General features: G+C 35.9%; 1 protein-coding gene across 4 annotated transcripts in view; it reads left to right on the forward strand.

Annotated features, from left to right (window-relative positions):
- Positions 1-20,201, forward strand: part of LOC123545699 (sideroflexin-2-like) — a 42,945-nt gene extending 22,744 nt beyond the window's left edge. For all 4 annotated transcript variants that reach the window (XM_053524654.1, XM_053524653.1, XM_053524656.1 and 1 more), the window contains exons 6-10: positions 1,418-1,496; positions 4,612-4,697; positions 8,179-8,306; positions 16,544-16,643; positions 20,057-20,201. In XM_053524654.1, the coding sequence (XP_053380629.1) occupies positions 1,418-1,496; positions 4,612-4,697; positions 8,179-8,306; positions 16,544-16,643; positions 20,057-20,108 (445 nt within the window). In that variant the 3' untranslated portion in view covers positions 20,109-20,201. The remainder of the gene's footprint in view (positions 1-1,417; positions 1,497-4,611; positions 4,698-8,178; positions 8,307-16,543; positions 16,644-20,056) is intronic.
- Positions 20,202-20,437: the final 236 nt, after the last annotated feature.

Raw genomic sequence — 20,437 nt, forward strand, 5'->3', positions numbered from 1 at the left:
ACCTGGACTTAATTTCAGTCCATGAGTTGTAAATATATCAATATAATTTAATCTATGAATTGTTTTTCATAATTAATGAAATCTAATGTGTCTTGTAATAATGATACTATATATATATATATATATATATATATATATATATATATATATATAAATCACCAAGCCCGTAAATCTGGGCAGATTCTTTTCAATTCCAGTACCGTTAGTCTGCCCACTTTTACGGGTACATCTGCCCACTTCTACGGTCCTTTACGGATTGAATCTAATGATGAAACGTATATCTGCCCACTTCTACGGTATAGTAAAGTTATATATATAACTTTACTATACCGTAGAATGATATATTTGGATCATTTGATTAATCCTTGTGTACATGTGACCGTAATTGACCTTGAATGACCTTAAATGGACTTAATCAGTCCATGGAGTTGTAAATATATCAATATAATTTAATCTATGAATTGTTTTTCATAATTAATGAAATCTAATGTGTCTTGTAATAATGATACTATATATATATATATATATATATATATACTTTTTTATTAAAATCAAAGATTGAGGTGGTGTTACATAATTCCATATAACTTTATGACTATTCAATGTTTGATCCTGAATTAAGTTTAGTTGCTACTTGTATTAATTACAATAGTTACAAAACACTTTTTTGAAAGTGTGGGGCTAAAACTGTGCAAAGGAACTAAAAGTTTTAGGGGTAAAGTCATGTTTTTTGATGATTTTTTTAAATTTTTGACCTTAGATGACCTTGACCTTGACCTCTAGTGACCTTGATGACCAGTAAATAGAGGGCACAATATCTTTACATCAGTAAACAAAATGATTGAGGTCAATATACATGTGAACTTAATTGCTACAATAAAAACAGCTTGTCTGGTCGTGGGCTCAAGAAATGGCGGCCATTTTGGGCGCCATCTTGGTTTCCATGGAAACTGACACTATTTCAAATGTCCACCCTCACAAAAATTAAACTTCAAGTACCCTTCTACACAATTATACAAAGAAAAGCTCTGGACAAAAAAATCACACAAATTGCTCCAGGGACTAGACTATTATAGATAAATATGGCTCGCTTTGCTTGCAACACATTATATCAGTAGTATTTATAATTGACCAGATGCCAGTAAAAATTTAGAAGATGGCATTGTGTTAGATATTCATGCACTGTTGTATGTTAGGTTGCCCTATTTGATGTATACTTTCAAAAGTTTTTCAAGAGGCTTGCCCACACCCCCACGAAAACCCTGGGTCTTCTTTAACAAATGAAAGGTATGGCTTCTGTCTTTAATACAAGTAACATGAAGTTTTAAAGGAAATATTAATCAAGTGTCAAATAAATTGATTAAAGAAATTTATTACAAATAATTCAAAGACATTATTATTATTATTGTGTATTCAGGAGGATAGGTATAGCATATGTATCAGCTACAGGAAGTGCTCTGGTTACAGCTCTTGGTCTGAAGGCACTACTTGCAAAGGTAAACCAGTTTTGTTTTATCACAGTTAAAGCAGCTAGTTCACAGATTTAAGGTGAAAACTTTTCCCTCTCAAAAATCCATGAAATGTCGGTTCTGTAGAAGCGGAAAGTTATACAAACATATTGACACATGATTATTGCAAGCTATCCTGATAAATTACAGAGAGGAGTAAACTGTTGCAGTGCTTTTGAAATAATGTAAAAAGTCAGTATTCTTCTTATCATTTTACCATGATATAATACTTATTTCCACCCACTATATCATTTTTCAGTTTCATGTATACTTTCTGTGTCAGAGTTGGTTGACATGAACATGTTAAAAAAAATTCACTATGCGTGGGCGAGTAGCTTTAAGAAGGAACTCATAGTATGAAAATGATTAGCTATGTTTTACAGTATCTGAAGGAAGTATTTGTTTATCTTAAGTAAAACAAAGCTAATGTATTTTATACCCAAATGAAAGTTAAAGTTTTCTAGTTTCATTTTCATTTGTTACATTAGTCCAATATTGCATACTGTATGGTAAAGTTATAGCTTAAAGACAGTGCGCTATCACCTAAAAGACTGAGTTTTCAGTGTGGGGTTTTGTACAGTTTTTCTCACAATTGATAGAATGCTATTTTATTTTTAGCTCAACTATACGAAGTATAGAGAGCTGTCCTACTTTACCCAGCATTGGCTTTGGCGTCCTTCCAAGTCCGCACTTCAATTAAAGTTTTGATGGACTTTCACTTTATCTCTGTAATTTCTTGATGGATTTGTTTCAAACTTAAATTAGTTATTCCGTATCATCACCCACATCATCTGGCACAAGGGCCATAACTCTCATACCAATATTTCATGAATTATCCCCACTTTTTACTTAGAATTTCAGGTTAAAGTTTTGATGCTCTTTCACTCTGTCTCAGTTATTTCTAAATGGATTTGATTCAAACTTAAAATAGTTGTTCTGCCTTATCACCCACATCATACGACATAAGGTCCATAACTTTGATACCAATATTTCATGAATTATGCCCCCCCTTTTACTTACACTTTCAGGTTAAATTTGATGCATTTTCACTATATCTCAGTTATTTACTAAATGGATTTGATTCAAACTTGAAAGTTGTTATTCCACATTATCACCCACATCATATGACACAAGGTACAAAAATCACTCTTGCACCAATATTTCATAAATTATCCCCCTTTTTGCTTAGGATTATACTTGTTAATGTTCTTTATCTCTCTTACTACTTAATACTTTTGACACAGACTCAAGCTATTGTCCAATATCTTCATTCTTATTGGGGTCATTAAACACTCCAGTGACAGCTCCATCTTCCTCAGATGTGCCCGGTTTCTCTATCCAGCATCGAAATAGGCAAAGGCACTGTCTCCTGTGACATCTCTTGTAATACTTCTTTGCATGATGTTTTCGTCTGGATGGAGAAATGTTTCCCATCTCCTGTCCTGAAAGATTCATTGTAATACATCTCCTATATATCAGCATTTTTGAATGCTTTCATTGTATGTGATAACATAATAAATAAACTTTGTAACATCACTGCTTTCTGCTTCATTTGCAGTGTTTGCTCTTGATAGTTGGACTAATTGATATGACTTGTTCACTCTTCTTAGAATGATAATGAAGTCCTTTCAATTTAGTTTGAATCTGTAAATTTGTAACCAATTAAAATCTGTGTTTTGACCTTTGAAATGCTAGACCCTTTTAAGGCACTAATTTTTATCGTATTTGATAAACTCCAGTTGTAGAAGTTTTCACTGATGGCTATATACCAGAACTAATTTTTATGCCCCCAAAGGGAGGCATATAGTTTTTGAACCGTCTGTCGGTCTGTCAGTCTGTCCGCAATTTTCGTGTCCGGTCCATATCTTTGTCATCGATGGATGGATTTTCAAATAACTTGGCATGAATGTGTACCACAGTAAGACGACGTGTCGCACGCAAGACCCAGGTCTGTAGCTCAAAGGTCAAGGTCACACTTAGACGTTAAAGGTCATTTTTCATATAGTGCATTCGTGTCCGGTCCATATCTTTGTCTTCGATGGATGGATTTTCAAATAACTTGGCATGAATGTGTACCACAGTAAGACGACGTGTCGCGCGCAAGACCCAGGTCCGTAGCTCAAAGGTCAAGGTCACACTTAGACGTTAAAGGTCATTTTTCATGATAGTGCATTCGTGTCCAGTCCATATTTTTGTCATCCATGGATGGATTTTCAAATAACTTGGCATGAATGTGTACCACAGTAAGATGACGTGTCGCACGCAAGACCCAGGTCCGTAGCTCAAAGGTCAAGGTCACACTTAGACGTTAAAGGTCATATTTCATGAAAGTGCATTGATGGGCGTGTCCGGTCCATATCTTTGTCATTCATGCGTGGATTTTAAAATTATTGGGCATGAATGTGTACCACAGTAAGACGACGTGTTGCGCGCAAGACCCAGGTCCGTAGGTCAAAGGTCCTAAACTCTAACATCGGCCATAACTATTCATTCAAAGTGCCATCGGGGGCATGTGTCATCCTATGGAGACAGCTCTTGTTAGTATTTCAATGGGCTCGAGGGCATGAAACTGATATCGGATAATTAGAAATAAACAATGTGACACCGGGGACTGTTTGTTGTGTTTTATTAATGTAAAATTCAACAATTTATAGACCAAAAGACTAGTTTTTATTTGGGGTTATTTTTGTTTTCTGTATTTTTAATTTTCCGGGACATTTCAACACTGTCCGGGACACCGGGACGAGTATGTCATTTCCGGGACAATCCCGGACAACCGGGACGTATGACATGTATGCTCAAGTCCTCTTTTTGGAAAACTCGGCGATATATGACCTTTCTGTGTCGATTCGCCGTAAAACCCAACTCATTCATTCTTTTTGGAAAAACCAGTACTGGTGTCATATGAGAAGGAATTGTTACCCCAGTAAGGCTCAAAGCCAAGGGGCTGACACTTTAAACACTAGACCACTGCTCCCTTTAAAATGTGTTAATGGTAAAGAGGGTACATAAAAGCATGATGTAATAATCAATAACTGATGCAGAGATAAGCACAAGTATTTCAGTATTTCAGAGTTTACCTTTAATTTACGAAATATTTCAGCGAGCTTCACCACTGATGCAGAGATTTGTACCCTTTGCTGCTGTGGCTGCTGCCAATATGGTTAACATACCTCTCATGAGACAAAGGTCAGTGTCAACATATCACTCAGGAAAGAAAAGTTAGTGTTAACATATCTCTCATGAGACAAAGGTTAGTGTCAACATATCACTCAGGAAAGAAAAGCTAGTGTTAACATATCTCTCATGAATTTCAAACAAGATCAGTATCAACATACCTCATATGAGACAAAGATCCTGTACTTCTTATCGTAGGACAGTAGTAAATAAATTTGCTGTGTGTTCTGTATAAAATAATGTTCTGAAAACTGTCACACATAACCAGGCCCATTATTACGAAGTGCTCAAGTCACCATTGTGACCGGTCATTGTCCGGCATCCATCATCATGCGTCATCTGTCATCTGTCAACATTTCCATATAATGATTTCCAGGTCAGGTTTGAAACTGGGTCATGTGGTGTCAAAAACTAGGCCAGTAGACCAGATCAAAGGTAAAACTTGTTAACACTCTAAGAGTCCACAATTTAAGTTTAAAACTCATGATAATTGGTCAGAATGTTTATCTTGATGACCTATAGGTCAATTTTGAATCTTGGTCATGTGGGGTTAAAAACTAGTCACACGGTCAAATCATATCTAAAGATTGTTAACAATCTAGAGGCCACAGTTGTAACCAATCTTTATGAAACTTAGTCAGAATGTTTGTCATGATGATCTCTAGGCCAATATTGAAACAGGGTCATTTGGGGTCAAAAATTAGGTTACACAGTCAAATTGAAGCTAAAGCTTGTTAACACGTTAAAGGTCACACTTGTAAACCATTCTTTACGAAATTTGGTTCTCTAGGCCAAGTTTGAAACTGGGTCATGTGAGGTCAAAAACTAGGTCAGTAGGCTAGATCCTCTCTTTTGAGCAATACAGGCCCATCATGGCCCTCTTGTTAAAAAAGAGAATTGCTAACCTTATGTTCATAAATGACATATAAACCACAAAATAAAAAAACAAGAGTCATATATCTTGTGAGAGATTTTTTGACTGACAAGTCGTCACTATGGAACTTCCCAGGCATACATTTTCCATGTTTTAACTGAGAAAAACATGTAAAATAATTCCATGGTTTACTGACAGAAAAACATGTAAGATACTGAAAACACAGAGTATTGGAAGGTTTTCCGTGTTTTTACTTACAAGTAATAAAACACGGAAAATATTTCTGTGTTTTTCTTGCATTCACTGTTTTCCTTCATATTTACATGTACATCTTTAAAAACAAACACTTTGTAATACCTGATCACACTGTCCTTTCTGTTGTGTTACTTGATATTAAAATCTTACTTATTAAAAACTGACAAAATACAGCATCCAGGTGCTAGTCCAGTTGAACTTATTTAGAATAAAAATGCCAAAAAAAAACAAAAAAACAAGAAAAAACAAACAAACTGAATGCCGTTAAATCAAATAATATTATTAGTTTCTTATGTACATGTAAGCTGTTTCAGTATACAGATTCATGAAATGTGGCCATTTGTTTCTTCTTGCGTGTCTGTGGCAATTCCACGCAGTGCTTACATCCCATAGAACCTATAGCAACTAATCTGGAAGAATTCAGTATTAAAACTTAAGCTTCCCTTTTACATTATTCATATTTTTTACTCATTTGTTTTATTATATGCAAAAATCATACGTTGTAAAATTAATACTTTTATTAAACTTATAACCAATAATGTGCCGTATAATTCATGACGTTTGTTATGAATGAAGCTGTGCTCGGAACCAGTGTTTGTTTAATGACCTATTTATAGACCCAGGTTATTAGCTATAATGAAGTGGTCGCTGGAATCCCGTTTCCGTTTAAACAACATAAATGATTATCTAAGTGTTTCGATTAAATTTTAATTCGATGTGTTGCATATATTTATGTTAAATACGTCTTACATTTCACATGATTTATAGTTTTAACTCTGCATATTACACACTGTGTGTATTCTGTCAATGAGTTTTACCTTACCAAAAATGAAAAAGTTCCATTCATACGGATATTTCATTCATAGGATGTGAATTTATTTATCTTCGTTATGTAATATTTTATATTTCATAAAGTAGTACAACGCGTAGACAGAGTTCTTTACATATTTTACAATCACAAATCATAAAGGTTCACATGTATTGCATATGCTAAATAAATTATCGGGTATCGATCTGTTTACTCTCAGACCACTGAATGTCATAGAGGTACTGAAATACTTTTATAGCATATGTTTGGAGAAAGGAAGTAACGGCATTTGTAACTAAAATTTCACCAATGTCGGTAAAGGTAGTTTGGTGACTTTGGGAAAGCTATGCTTCCCCCCAAAAAAAACTATGAAATTTTGCAACAAGTTTTAACTGTTTTCTACATGTGTACATGTATAATAAATCAAGGCTGTGATTTTCATAAAGTATTTATCAACAACAAATGTAGTCATATGTACTTATTTTACCTAGCTGTGTTTATTTTGTATACATTTATGTTAACAGAATGATATACGGTTTATTGGTGAGGGAAACAGGGGGTCATATTCAAAGCCTTCTCAAAACAACCTCAGTGATGAATAACATGGGGAAGTTACCTTTAAAAAATGTGTACTTTTATCTTTAATTACAGTTGTAACAGTTTTTGCTGGTTTGGGGTGCTTGGATAGTTTGCCCCTTATCTGTTTCAGTTAACCATCTTGAGATTTAAAAAGTAAAGAAAAGATCAGTTTTCTGTATATACCTTGAAGGGCAATATAGAAATATTTCTCTTGCATGCAATATTACTGAAATTTCTTGGAAATCATTTATTTCTGCACATGAAAAGGTCAGAAAAATGCATTATACTTCCAGATACAAATATATACAGGCTATATTCTTGTCTGTTCCATAAGTCCTTTGCCAAAAAGAAGATTTTCATAAAAATTGCATTGATTTTAACCTTATCAAGACAATATGCAGAAAGCACAACCTAAGTCACTAGGTCTAAGAATAAGTTCACACTTGGAGGTCTAAGGTCAAATAGTTTAAATTTGTATCCACCATACTATCTAAACAGCTAAGGAAGATTTTCATAAATCTAGCATTAGTTATTTACCTCATCAAGATAATGTGCAGAGTGAACAAACTTGGGCACTAGTCCCAAGGTCAAGTTCACACTAAGACAAAGGTCAAATAACTTAACTTCATGTCCACTCCATACTATCTAAACTGATTGAAAGATTTTCATCATGAACAATGCCCTGAAAGGCACCGCAGGGGTCTTCCTCCTCTATCAGTAGCTAGAAAAGTCACCATATGAACAAACTTTTACAACGGAACACTGCTTACTTGAGTATTGACAGCCCAAACACTGGTTCACTTGAGACATTCATGTTGTCCTAGATAGTTTTCCTTATATTGTCTATGTCTTTTGCTTGAAACGCTTAATAAGTCAGGCATTTTGTTCATCCTTATGCGACTTTGATTATTCAGTTCAATGATATGTAGAATGAAAGTCAAAAATATTTTTATGTTATTGTGATGGCTGTATTTCAGTGAGTTGTTAGATGGTGTAGCAGTGTATGATGAAGAGAATAAGAAAGTGGCAGAATCTCGTTATGCTGCTGTCAAGGGTATAGGTCTGGTTACATTTAGCCGTATTTTGATGGCTTCACCAGGAATGCGTAAGGAAATTTTTCTTTTACTTCACTGTTCCTGTCATATACACATGTATATATCCTTGTTTTGGTCAGTAAGACTTTTTTGGTGAAATTGAATGAATATTGTATTCATGAATATTGTCAACCCTTGAAACTGAATCCCTTTATAATATTCATCTCATCTTCATTGGCATGTGATATTTAATATATTACCTGTTCACAGTGATATTTCAAGGGACACTGTATGCAACCTGTTTCCAGTGAAATTGACATTTTATGTTTCCTGTGATACTGACATTTTATATTACCTGTTTCCAGTGATACTGACATTTTATGTTACCTGTTTCCAGTGGTACTGACATTTTATGATACCTGTTTCCAGTGATACTGACATTTTATGTTACCTGTTTCCAGTGGTACTGAAATTTTTATGTTACCTGTTTCCAGTGGTACTGACATTTTATGATACCTGTTTCCAGTGATACTGACATTTTATGTTACCTGTTTCCAGTGGTACTGACATTTTATGTTACCTGTGATACTGACATTTTATATTAACAATGTAACTGTTTATGCGCCAGGTGTAGGCTGCATTTTTCAGTGCTCTCAAATATTGATAGTTTTCTGACATTTATACTTTGTTCAGAATTCTGAAAATTGGATATCATCTGGTCGTGGTTGGAGTGTTGTAAATTTAAATTGAATCATAATTGTGATTTTGAAGTTATTTTGATTTTTAAAAAATCATTATTGCAATTAAATTGCCAAACTTTCATATATCAGCATAGCCTGCAGCAATAATGTGTTTCAGTGAGCGAATGTCACCGAGGATTATTTATAAAAGATCAGAGTTGCACAATATTGGACAATTACCAAGTGCACAAAAGAGACCTAATCCCATGATTTTCAAAAGATTGAAAGAGTTTAGATTAATTCAATATAGAGGGACTCGAGGTGGGGAAAACCAGATTAGACGAGCATGGGACACTAACAATGGGGTAAATAATAACAATTTGATACGGATAAAACCTGAAAACTGTACATTAGTTCAGGGGCAGAAAAACATCAAAATTTGCTCCGTCAATACACGATCAGTGAAAAATAAAACACTCTCCATATGTGACTTCATCCTTGCAAATGAATTCGACATTTGTGCCATAACTGAAACATGGCTCGGTAGCTCTGTTGACAAAGCGTGCATCGGCGAACTCGTGCCCGACTGTTACAAAATGAAACATGTCCCTCGTAGTGGTAGGGCGGCGGGGGCGTAGCGATAATTCACAAGAGAGCCATACAAGTGAACATTGTCACATCAAGCAAAGACAATGAATTTTCCCAGTTTGAGTATATGGATTGCAATGTAGTTACAGGCGGACATTCCATAGGCCTACGGCTTGCCATTATATACCGGCCACCCCCTTCCAAAGAAAACGGTTTAAACACAAATATTTTCCTGGAGCAAGAATGGCCCAATTTCTTAACTAAATATGCAGCAATTGACAAGACTACCATCATTGTAGGGGACCTTAACTTCCATCTTGATTTACCGGAAAATGGTGACACAAAAAAGTTTACAAGCAGTCTAGATGCATGTGGCATGCGTCAACATGTACAAGAACCAACACATGTAGCTGGGCATACATTTGATGTAGTGATAACCAGAGATAATGATGTCACGGTTTCAAATATCGAGGTCATAGATCCTGGACTCTCTGATTCAAATGGAAAGATGTCGTGTGATCATTTTGCTGTAATATTTGATGCTAAAGCTTCCAAACCATCCCCAGTACGAAAAACTGTGTCGTACAGGAAATTACGTTCGATCGACATTCTCATTTTGAGAAGACATACGAAGAATAGATTTCTTTAACACACAATGCACTCCATCTGATACTGATATCGATGAATTTGTGAAGGAATATTCAAATAAGTTAATTTCTATAGTAGACAAACACGCCCCTTTGACTACCAAGACTATTGTGTTAAGACCTTCATGTCCTTGGTATACCGAGCAACTCCACAAAGCAAAACATCAGAAACGAAAATTAGAACAGAAATGGCATGAAAGTAAGCTCACAATTGATCACCAAATTTACCAAACACAGTGTGCTGAAGTGAATAAGATGCTAAAACAAGCTCGTGTTGAATACTATACAGGCAAAATTGACTATGTGGCAGTGATCATAAGAGTTTATCAAAGATTACCAAAAATCTTCTTGGCGATACAAATGAGGTGATTTTACCATCACATTCATCTCCACAGCATCTCGCACAAGATTTCAGTGACTTCTTTATTGGAAAGATCGAAACAATCGGAAACGATATAGCATCGCAAACACAATCTGTATCTGATTTAGATGACATAGAAACTGAATACACAGGTGTCAGTTATGTAGAGTTTACTCAAACCTCAGAAGACGAAGTGAAATCAATTATCAAAAAGTCAGCGAACAAATCATGTGAACTAGATCCTATCCCAACATGGTTGTTAAAAGAATGTCTTGACGAACTAACACCAGTGATAACAAAAATTATGAATGCATCTCTAGATGCTGCGTATGTGCCCAAAACGTTCAAACATTCACGAATAAGACCTTTTCTAAAAAAGCCAAGCCTAGATTCTATGTCCTAAAAATCTATAGACCTGTGTCAAACTTGCCGTTTCTGTCTAAAATCTTAGAAAAAGTGGTAGATGTTCAAATTGAAAATCATCTGAGGAACAACGAACTCCATGAAGTTAATCAATCTGCTTATAAAAAATTCCACTCAACCGAAACCGCCCTATTAAAAGTCCAAAATGACATTCTTCAATTGTTGGATAAGAACAATGTGACTGTTCTTGTGATGCTTGATCTCTCTGCAGCATTTGACACTATTGACCACAGGACGTTGATTCATCGCCTTGAACGTCACTTTGGTGTTACAGGCAAGCCGCTCGCATGGATGATGTCATACCTTAGTGACCGCTACCAGACCGTATGCGTAGATGGTGAGCTATCACAACCAGTGCTAATGAAGTACAGTGTACCCCAAGAGTCTGTCCTGGGGCCAAAGAACTACACAATGTACACAAAACCAGTCGGAGCGATCTGCAGAAAGCACAGACAGAACAATCATTTCATGCGGACGATTCGCAGTTATATCAATCCTTCAAACCAATAAACAAAATGTCTATTGAAGAGACCATTCATCGCGTTGAAAGTTGTTTAAAGGATATAGTAAGTTGGATGAATACTAACATGTTGAAACTCAATGCTGAAAAAGCAGAATTAATCATATTTTCATCTGAACACAAGACACAATCTGTTTCAAACATATCTGTGAAAGTAGACGGCTCTGAAATCAAACAATCAGGCAGTGTCAGGAACCTCGGTGCTTTCCTGGATTCGAACATGAGGATGGAGCAACATGTGAATAGTGTGTGTAGGAATTCCTATGCACAGTTGTGGCAAATTAGTCACATCAGACAATATATAACCGCAAACGCAACCAAATCTCTAATCAACTCTCTTGTTACATCACGTTTGGATTATTGCAACTCTCTTCTATATGGAATTCCAAAACAGTCAATGAACAAACTGCAATATGTCCAAAACACGGCAGCTAGAATCGTAACCAGAACATCCAGATACGACCATATAATGCCTGTTCTGCATGAATGTAGGGTAGAATACAAAATTATAACACATACATATAAGGCACTCAAAGATCAATCACCAGCTTATGTAGCGAACATGCTAGAAATATATACACCATCCAGAAATCTGAGATCGCAGAATAATGCATTGAAACTAGTGGTGCCCAGATGTCGAACAATACGATTTGGTGACAGGAGCTTTCAGACAGCTGCTGAGAGGTTATGGAATGCCCTCCCATCTGGCATAAGAGAGTGCAAGACCGTGCAAAGTTTCAAAAAAGCGCTAAAGACGCATTATTTCATACAATTCTTTGGCAACTAACATCTCACTGATTACCTGATTTATAATGTAGGTACATATACTTTGCCGGCCAATTAATTACTTTAATTAAGAACTCCAGTGTGACAGAATAATGTTGGCGGTGTTTTTTCTGTGGGATGTATCATGGATGTTCTCCAGACCGTTTAGGTGGGGATTGACCCAATCATCCGGAACGGTTTGCATGCTGTGGTGCATTTCGCAGACATCATACAGTTTAAGCCTGTCTGTTCAAAATGTAAGATATCTTCTGTTCTATTCTGCTCTGACCTGTGTCTTTGATAGGTCAGTTAATGTTTTATGATATTGTATTTTTGTTTCATGTTTTGATCTGCCTACCTTCCAATTTAAAATGCTTGGTATCTTATTACCGTAATGTAATTTTAATTTCTTCTATAATAGTTCAATTGCCATTTTTTATTGAACATTATATAAATGTTTTTTATGTAAAGCACTTTTGAACGTATTTTTATATGAAAAGAGTGCTATATAAATGTGGTATATAATAATAATAATACTGACGTTTTATGCTACCTGTTTCCAGTGGTACTGACATTTTATGTTGCCTGTGATACTGACATTTTATGTTTCCAATGATACTGACATTTTATGTTACCGTATATTCGCGGCCATAAGTCGAGTTTTCAAGGATCAAATATACAGTTTACATTCTTGGGTTGACTTATGGCTGCAATATCAAATGAAAATAATGTTTTTGTCATTTCCCAACCGAGCGCCATGTTTGTCTTGTATAAATATCGGACGCCGTATCCACCCGTTACCGGTATCGGCAAGACGGTTCATAAAATAGTGACAATGTTTTCTTATGCAAGTTATATAAAGTATAGTGAAAAAGTTGCAATGACACTCGTTTGTAAAACAATAAATTAAATCTTTTTAATTATTTTCAAATACAATATCGAAAAGCTTTTACCAGGCATTTGTAGAATTTTTTTTTGCAAGTTTTGGCAAACGTAATTAAAAATTAAGTAGGAATGACACCCATTTGTAAAACAATAAAGTCAATCTTTCTTAAAGCTTTTACCGGGTATTCGTTATTTTAATCCGCGTTCGGCAAAAAGAAATTTTTTGCAAGTATCAGCAAACATTATAATTAAAAATAAATTAGGAATGGCACTCATTTGTAAAACAATAAAGTCAATCTTTTTAATTATTAAATATAATATCCCTTTTTATCCGCGTTTGGCAAAAAGAAATTTTTAGCAAGTATCGGCAAACATAATTAAAAATACTTTGTTTGTAACAGTAGAACAAAAACGAACCGAGTCACTAAATAGGTACTGTCCTCTCAAGTTAATCCGTGTGAATAACATGACAGCTAGCAGGTGCCGAATCACCTCGATATCAAAAGAATTGGCGGCTCTTTTATCTTTTGTCAAAGCGACATTCACACCGACAAAGCCTGCGATTAATGATATGCAAAAAAACACTGCACCCCGTGAACCACCACCAATCAGAAATATTTACTAAGACGTTTGGCACTCCCATAACCAATCAAAATTTATTACTCAATGTCAAGCATTTTTTTTCATAGGTCGAAGGCGTGTCTTCAGTAATTATGCACATCAATTGTTGTAACAGTTTCGTAAATATGTTAGATACCTTTATGATGAATTCATTCGTGTATTGATTTAACTGTTATAAAACTGTTAAATTTCACGCACGCATCGGATTATCTGTTATTATTTTGATAGAACTGTGACAAAATGCCTAAACGGAAGCGTGTTGCATATGATAATGCATTCAAAATTCGTGTTATAGAATTCGCAGAATCTTCTAAGAATTGTGCCGCTGAACGCGAGTTTGGGGTCAGCGAAAAACTTGTACGAGACTGGCGTAAATCCAAGGACAGAATTATCGAAGGTCCTAAAGGACAGAAACGTCATGTTGTGCGTTTGAGCCCATACGAAGGGCTAGAGACAGACTTGTTAAATTGGATTTTAGAATTACGGGAAAGTGCTTTTGTTGTGACGAGAAATGTGATTAGAATTAAGGCTTTGCACTTGGCAAAGGACGCTAAGTATTCCATAGACAAAGGTGTATTTAAGGCATCGGCAGGCTGGTGTTCACGATTCATGAACAGACATGGACTAACTCTGCGCCAGAGGACGCACATCGCACAGAAATTACCCAGCGATGTTGAGAATCACGTAACATCATTTCACCAGTTTGTTATCCGTGAACGGAAAGAATTTGACTTTGAACTTTCACAGATTGGAAACATGGACGGAACAGCCATGTTTTTTGATCAACCGTGCACCCGATAGGTGAAAAGACAGTGTCAGTGAAAACTACAGGTCATGAAAAATCACATTTCACAGTAATTTTGTCCTGCATGGCAGATGGTACTAAATTAAAGCCAGCTATAGTGTTCAAACGGAAAACTATGCCAAAGGAGAAATTTCCTGCCGGAATATGTGTTTATGTGCAGCCCAAGGGCTGTGTTGATGAAAGTGTTTTAGGTCAGTGGTTGAATCACTCGGCCAGGAGGCTTAATAAATAGAAGATCGTTACTAGTATGGGACATGTTTCGTGCTCATTTAACAGACCATGGAAGGACAGACTTAAAGAAAAGGGCACAAGAAATATCTTATTAATAAATTAAAGATATATGCTTTTCAAACAATAAAGGATAATATTTTTAATATAAAAATAAAATTAATAATTTGAATACTTTGTTATATGGTGTTTATATAATTATGAAGATTTCTATATCCCTCTACATGAGCATTGAACATACTTACACACCTACGAAATATCTTAAAAAATTGCCCTCGACTTATGGCCGAGTTCAGGTAAAATACCAGCTTTTTCCCACCATAATATACCCCTCGACTTATGGCCGAGGTCGACTTATGGCCGCGAATGTACGGTACCTGTTTCCAGTGATACTGACATTTTATGTTAGCTGTTTCCAGTGGTGCTGACATTTTATGTTACCTGTTTCCAGTGGTGCTGACATTTTATGTTACCTGTTTCCAGTGGTGCTGACATTTTATGTTACCTGTTTCCAGTGGTGCTGTCATTTTATTATGTTACCTGTTTCAAGTGATACTGGCATTTTATGTTACCTGTGGTACTGACATTTTATGTTACCTGCTTTCAGTGATACTGACATTTTATGTTACCTGTTTCCAGTGGTGCTGACATTTTATGTTACCTGTTTCCAGTGGTGCTGACATTTTATGTTACCTGTTTCCAGTGGTGCTGTCATTTTATGTTACCTGTTTCAAGTGATACTGGCATTTCATGTTACCTGTGGTACTGACATTTTATGTTACCTGCTTTCAGTGATACTGACATTTTATGTTACCTGTTTCCAGTGGTGCTGACATTTTATGTTACCTGTTTCAAGTGATCTGGCATTTTATGTTACCTGTTTCCAGTGGTCTGGCATTTTATGTTACCTGTTTCCAGTGGTCTGACATTTTATGTTACCTGTTTCAGTGGTACTGCATTTCATGTTACTGTTACCTGTTGTTCCAGTGATACTGACATTTTATGTTACCTGTTTCCAGTGGTGCTGTCATTTTATGTTACCTGTTTCAAGTGATACTGGCATTTTATGTTACCTGTGGTACTGGCATTTTATGTTACCTGTTTCCAGTGATACTGACATTTTATGTTACCTGTTTCCAGTGGTACTGACATTTTATGTTACCTGTTTCCAGTGGTACTGACATTTTATGTTACCTGTTTCCAGTGGTGCTGTCATTTTATGTTACCTGTTTCAAGTGATACTGGCATTTTATGTTACCTGTGGTACTGACATTTTATGTTACCTGCTTTCAGTGATACTGACATTTTATGTTACCTGTTTCCAGTCGTACTGACATTTTATGTTACCTATGGTACTGACATTTTATGTTACCTGCTTTCAGTGATACTGACATTTTATGTTACCTGCTTGCAGTGATACTGACATTTTATGCTACCTGTCTCCAATGGTACTGACATTTTATATTACCTGTTTCCAGTGGTACTGTCATTTTATGTTACCTGTGATACTGACATTTTATGTTACCTGCTTTCAATGATACTGACATTTTATGTTACCTGTTTCCAGTGGTACTGTCATTTTATGTTACCTGCTTTCAGTGATACTGACATTTTATGTTACCTGTTTCCAGTGGTACTGACATTTAATGTTACCCATTCCCAGTGATACTGACATTTTATGTTACCTATTTCCAGTGATACTGATATTTTATGTTACCTGTTTCCAGTGATATTTTATGTTACCTGTTTCCAGTGATACTGACATTTTATGTTACCTGTTTCCAGTGATATTACCAGTTGGGATGGAGAGGCTAGAGAAGACGGCTTGGATGAAGAGATACAGATTTGTGAATGCTCCACTCCAGGTTTTGTTGTCTGGTGTAACGTATGTACTATTAAATTTTTAGCTTTGCTATTCAGAGAGTAAAGAGGGCTGTTGTGCTCACCTTTACATCAGTTTCACAGTTGCTTTAAGGTTTTTGTGTTATGGCAAGCCTCTCAATTTCACTAATTTCCCCTGGACACTGCCTCTTTATCAGTAAACCTCAAGTAAGGATTGGTAACGGACAGACATCCTTTTGGCCATAGGGTCTAGACATTGTCAAAGCATTGGTTGAAGTTTTATTGGATGGTGTATGTTCTAAACTACTGCATTTATTATCATTAATTTTAACACTGGAACTGGTCTTTGTAAGAGGGAAGACAGTATAGGTTTAGGAGCACTAATGGTCAAGGTCCCTTGGGATAATTTCTTTAGCCAACCCCAATTTTTATGCTCTTCCTTTTGATACTCCATATTCTTTCTTGGTTTTCAGACCAGCCAGCCCCACTTTGAGCCTGAAACTCCTTAAACTCCTAACGTTGGGAAATCAGTTATGGGACTACTGCATTGCCTTTTTCTGTCTGTTATTCCAACAGTTATTCCAATGCATCTGTCCACATTTTCGTGAATGGTCCTTAACCCTGCCATGCATCAAGAGATTCAGATGTTACTTAACACAAAATTAAACGTTCCCTTTTCGGGGAAGGCATCCCATGAGCACAACCTAGGCCCTTAGCTCAGAGTTAAGCTTAGCTATTTGAAGGGTAGTTAGAGCTATTACACTTGCCCTAATTTCATTAGGTTTTTGTATGTAAGCTGGTATCACAGTAACCACATGTGGGAATGGATTGAAACTTCACACACTTTTTCATTGTGATAAAGTGACATTCATTGAACTGGTTCAATAACTCTAGTTTGCTTTTTAACAAAATTATGCCCCTTTTTCGACTTAAGTTTTGAATGTATGGTAGTACCTCAGTACCCACTAATAGGAATGGATTGAAACTTTACACACTTGTTCAGTGTGATAATGACATGCAGTGCACAGGTTCCATAACTCTGCTTTTATTTTTATAAAATTACCGGATATGCCCTTTTTCAATGTCTATTCATTCAATTGGCAAGGCTGTTTAATAGTCAAGTGTTGCTGTCCTCCAACAGCTTTCGTTTCATGTCTGCTTCATAACACAACCAACATAAAGTGTTTTTTTAATACTACTTGATACAGATGTTTCCTATAATGAGACAATGTGTGCTGTGCAATGTCAAAACTCCTAGTTTAAAGGACAAGCTCACACTCCAAACTTAAAGGTCAGCACTCCAAACTTAAAGGTCAGTGTCACACTAAGAGGTCATGCGGCAACAGCGTTTATTGTCCTTTCTGTCCCATAACTCCACCATCTATCAAGGGATTTTATTGTACATGGCACAGATATTTCCCATAATGAGATGACATGTCATGTGCAACACCCAGACCCCTAGTTCTGTGGTCACACTTGGGGATCAAATGTCTATAGGTATTTTTCCTATCTGCTCTGTAGCGCAACCATTCTGTGGATTTTAATATGACTTGGCACAGAGGCTCCCAATAATGGGAAAACTTGTTATGCAACACCCAGACCCTTAGGTCAAAGGTCAAGGAAACTTGGAGGTCAAAGGACAGTAGGGTTTTTCAGCTATTGTAATTATCACGACATCGGCGTCTGTGTCACACTTTCGTTAAAGTTTGCCATGCAGGTACTGGTACTTATAGCTATCATTAAAGGCATATAGCTTTGAAACTTATTTTTTCTTTTTCTAGGAAAATTATCAACCTCACTGGGTCAGTTACCTTAATTCTGACATTTTTTTTGGCCAGATTATCCCTCTTGTGTACTTAAAAAAATCCTGGTTAAAGTTTTGCAAGCAAGTTCTTCTTCCCCTGTTTGTTTTTGTTTATAAAACTAGATCATAGCATCAAGTCCCATAACTCTGACATACATTTTGCAAAATCATGTCCCCTTTTAAATTGAAAAACGTCTAGTAAAATTTTGCATGCAGGTTACTATCTCTTACTATCTCCTAAACTGATGCAGATACTTGATTGAAACTTTATAGATAGTTTAACACTATCCTGTCCTTATGATTGCTCAGTTGCATTCACTGTTTTCCTTCATATTTACATCTTTAATAACAAACACTTTGTAATACCTGATCACACTGTCCTTCCATTTGTGTTACTTGATACCATAATCTGACTTTTTAAAAGTTGACAAATGCAGCATCCAGGTACTAGTCCAGTTTTTCCCTGTCCCAGTGTATCACTGGAGGGGATTTGTCTGTCAGTCAGTCAGTCAGTCAGTCAGTCGCAGAAAGGGTGATCCTGTAATATCTTCTAAAATACAAGCTAGATTTGTTACGAAACTTGGTGCATGGATTTATGGCAATATGAAGAATATATGTTCTTTTATTTTGTTGCTATGGCGGCCAAGGTTATGGTAACCCAAAAATATGACAGGTAATAAAACATGGGATCCTGTGATAGGAAGAAGTACAAGATATTTTTCATGGAACTTGGTAAATTGGTAAAGAGCAGTATGTAGAGTATGCGTGATCTTTTATTTTGTTGCTGTGGCAATAAATGTTGTTGCAATAGTAACAGATTGTCCAAAAATATGATGAAAAACTTGATTCTGCATTTTTAAAATACTGGATATTATTTCCATCACACCTGGGAAGTAGATAGAAAGCAATATAAAGAAAATACAGATTATTTTGTCCCTTTGTCTGTTCATCCATCCATCAATCAGCATTCAAGTGTCCTGAATTTTTAATGAAACCTGACTTACTAGTATAGATGGTAGGTTAGAAGAATATGCAGGTTCTTCAATAAAGTTCCAACATATATTTTGGTTCATATAGCACCCAGAGATGACAAATTCCCCTTCAGGTCAGGGAGTGTTATTGCTCGGCAATTATTAGTCTTGTCTTATTTGAGTAATGAGTCATGGTTTACTATTTCCATTTAACCTTTACCCAGCTAAATTTCTACAATGAACTTGTCCGTCATTCAATCTTGACAATACCATTTATTATTCAAAGGGGTGTTCACTGGTGTTCACTGAAAATTTTCTGACGGAATAGCAATCAGTGCAGACCATAATAAGACTGCAAGAATGTGCAGGCTGATCTTGTTCTGCACTGGTCGCAAAGGCAGAATCACTTGCTGCCAGCAGGGTCAAGGTTAGTTATATTTCATAGGATGAAATTTATTTGGACTGAAATTATAAAAGAAATGTTCAGCAGGTTTTCATAGTCTAATTGCAATATTTATTTTTGACATTTGTTTTAAAGTATGGTACACAGCTATGGGTTACATCTACCATCATATGTATGACACTGTCACTTGTATCCATTGCCACTATGTTAATTGATAAACAATAATTTAATTTTTTTATAGTTCAATGGTTCGAACTTGTGTTATCTTTTATTTTCAGTTTGCTGTTTATGGTGCCAATTGGATGTGCATTATTTAATCAGAGATGGTAAATATTTTGTACATTTATGATTTAATGAAATAATCTTTTGACAAAACATGGGTTAGCTTAAGTGTTTACCATAACGATGCTGTGTGGATTGCAAGATCCAGTTCCCTAGCTTCAAGGAAAATATCATTAGGTTATATGGTCCATTTTTTTGTCTTTTAAACTCTTTTATCAATCAAAGGATTTCAAAATACTTTGGCATACATGCTCATTATGTCTCCACCCCTCTGGGGGAGACATATTGTTTTTGCCCTGTCTGTCCGTCCGTACGTCACACTTCATTTCCGGGCAATAACTGGAGAACCATTTGACCTAGAACCTTCAAACTTCATA

This window comes from Mercenaria mercenaria, chromosome 15 (genome assembly GCF_021730395.1).
Source record: "Mercenaria mercenaria strain notata chromosome 15, MADL_Memer_1, whole genome shotgun sequence".
In the NCBI taxonomy this organism is placed as follows: Eukaryota; Metazoa; Mollusca; class Bivalvia; order Venerida; family Veneridae; genus Mercenaria; species Mercenaria mercenaria.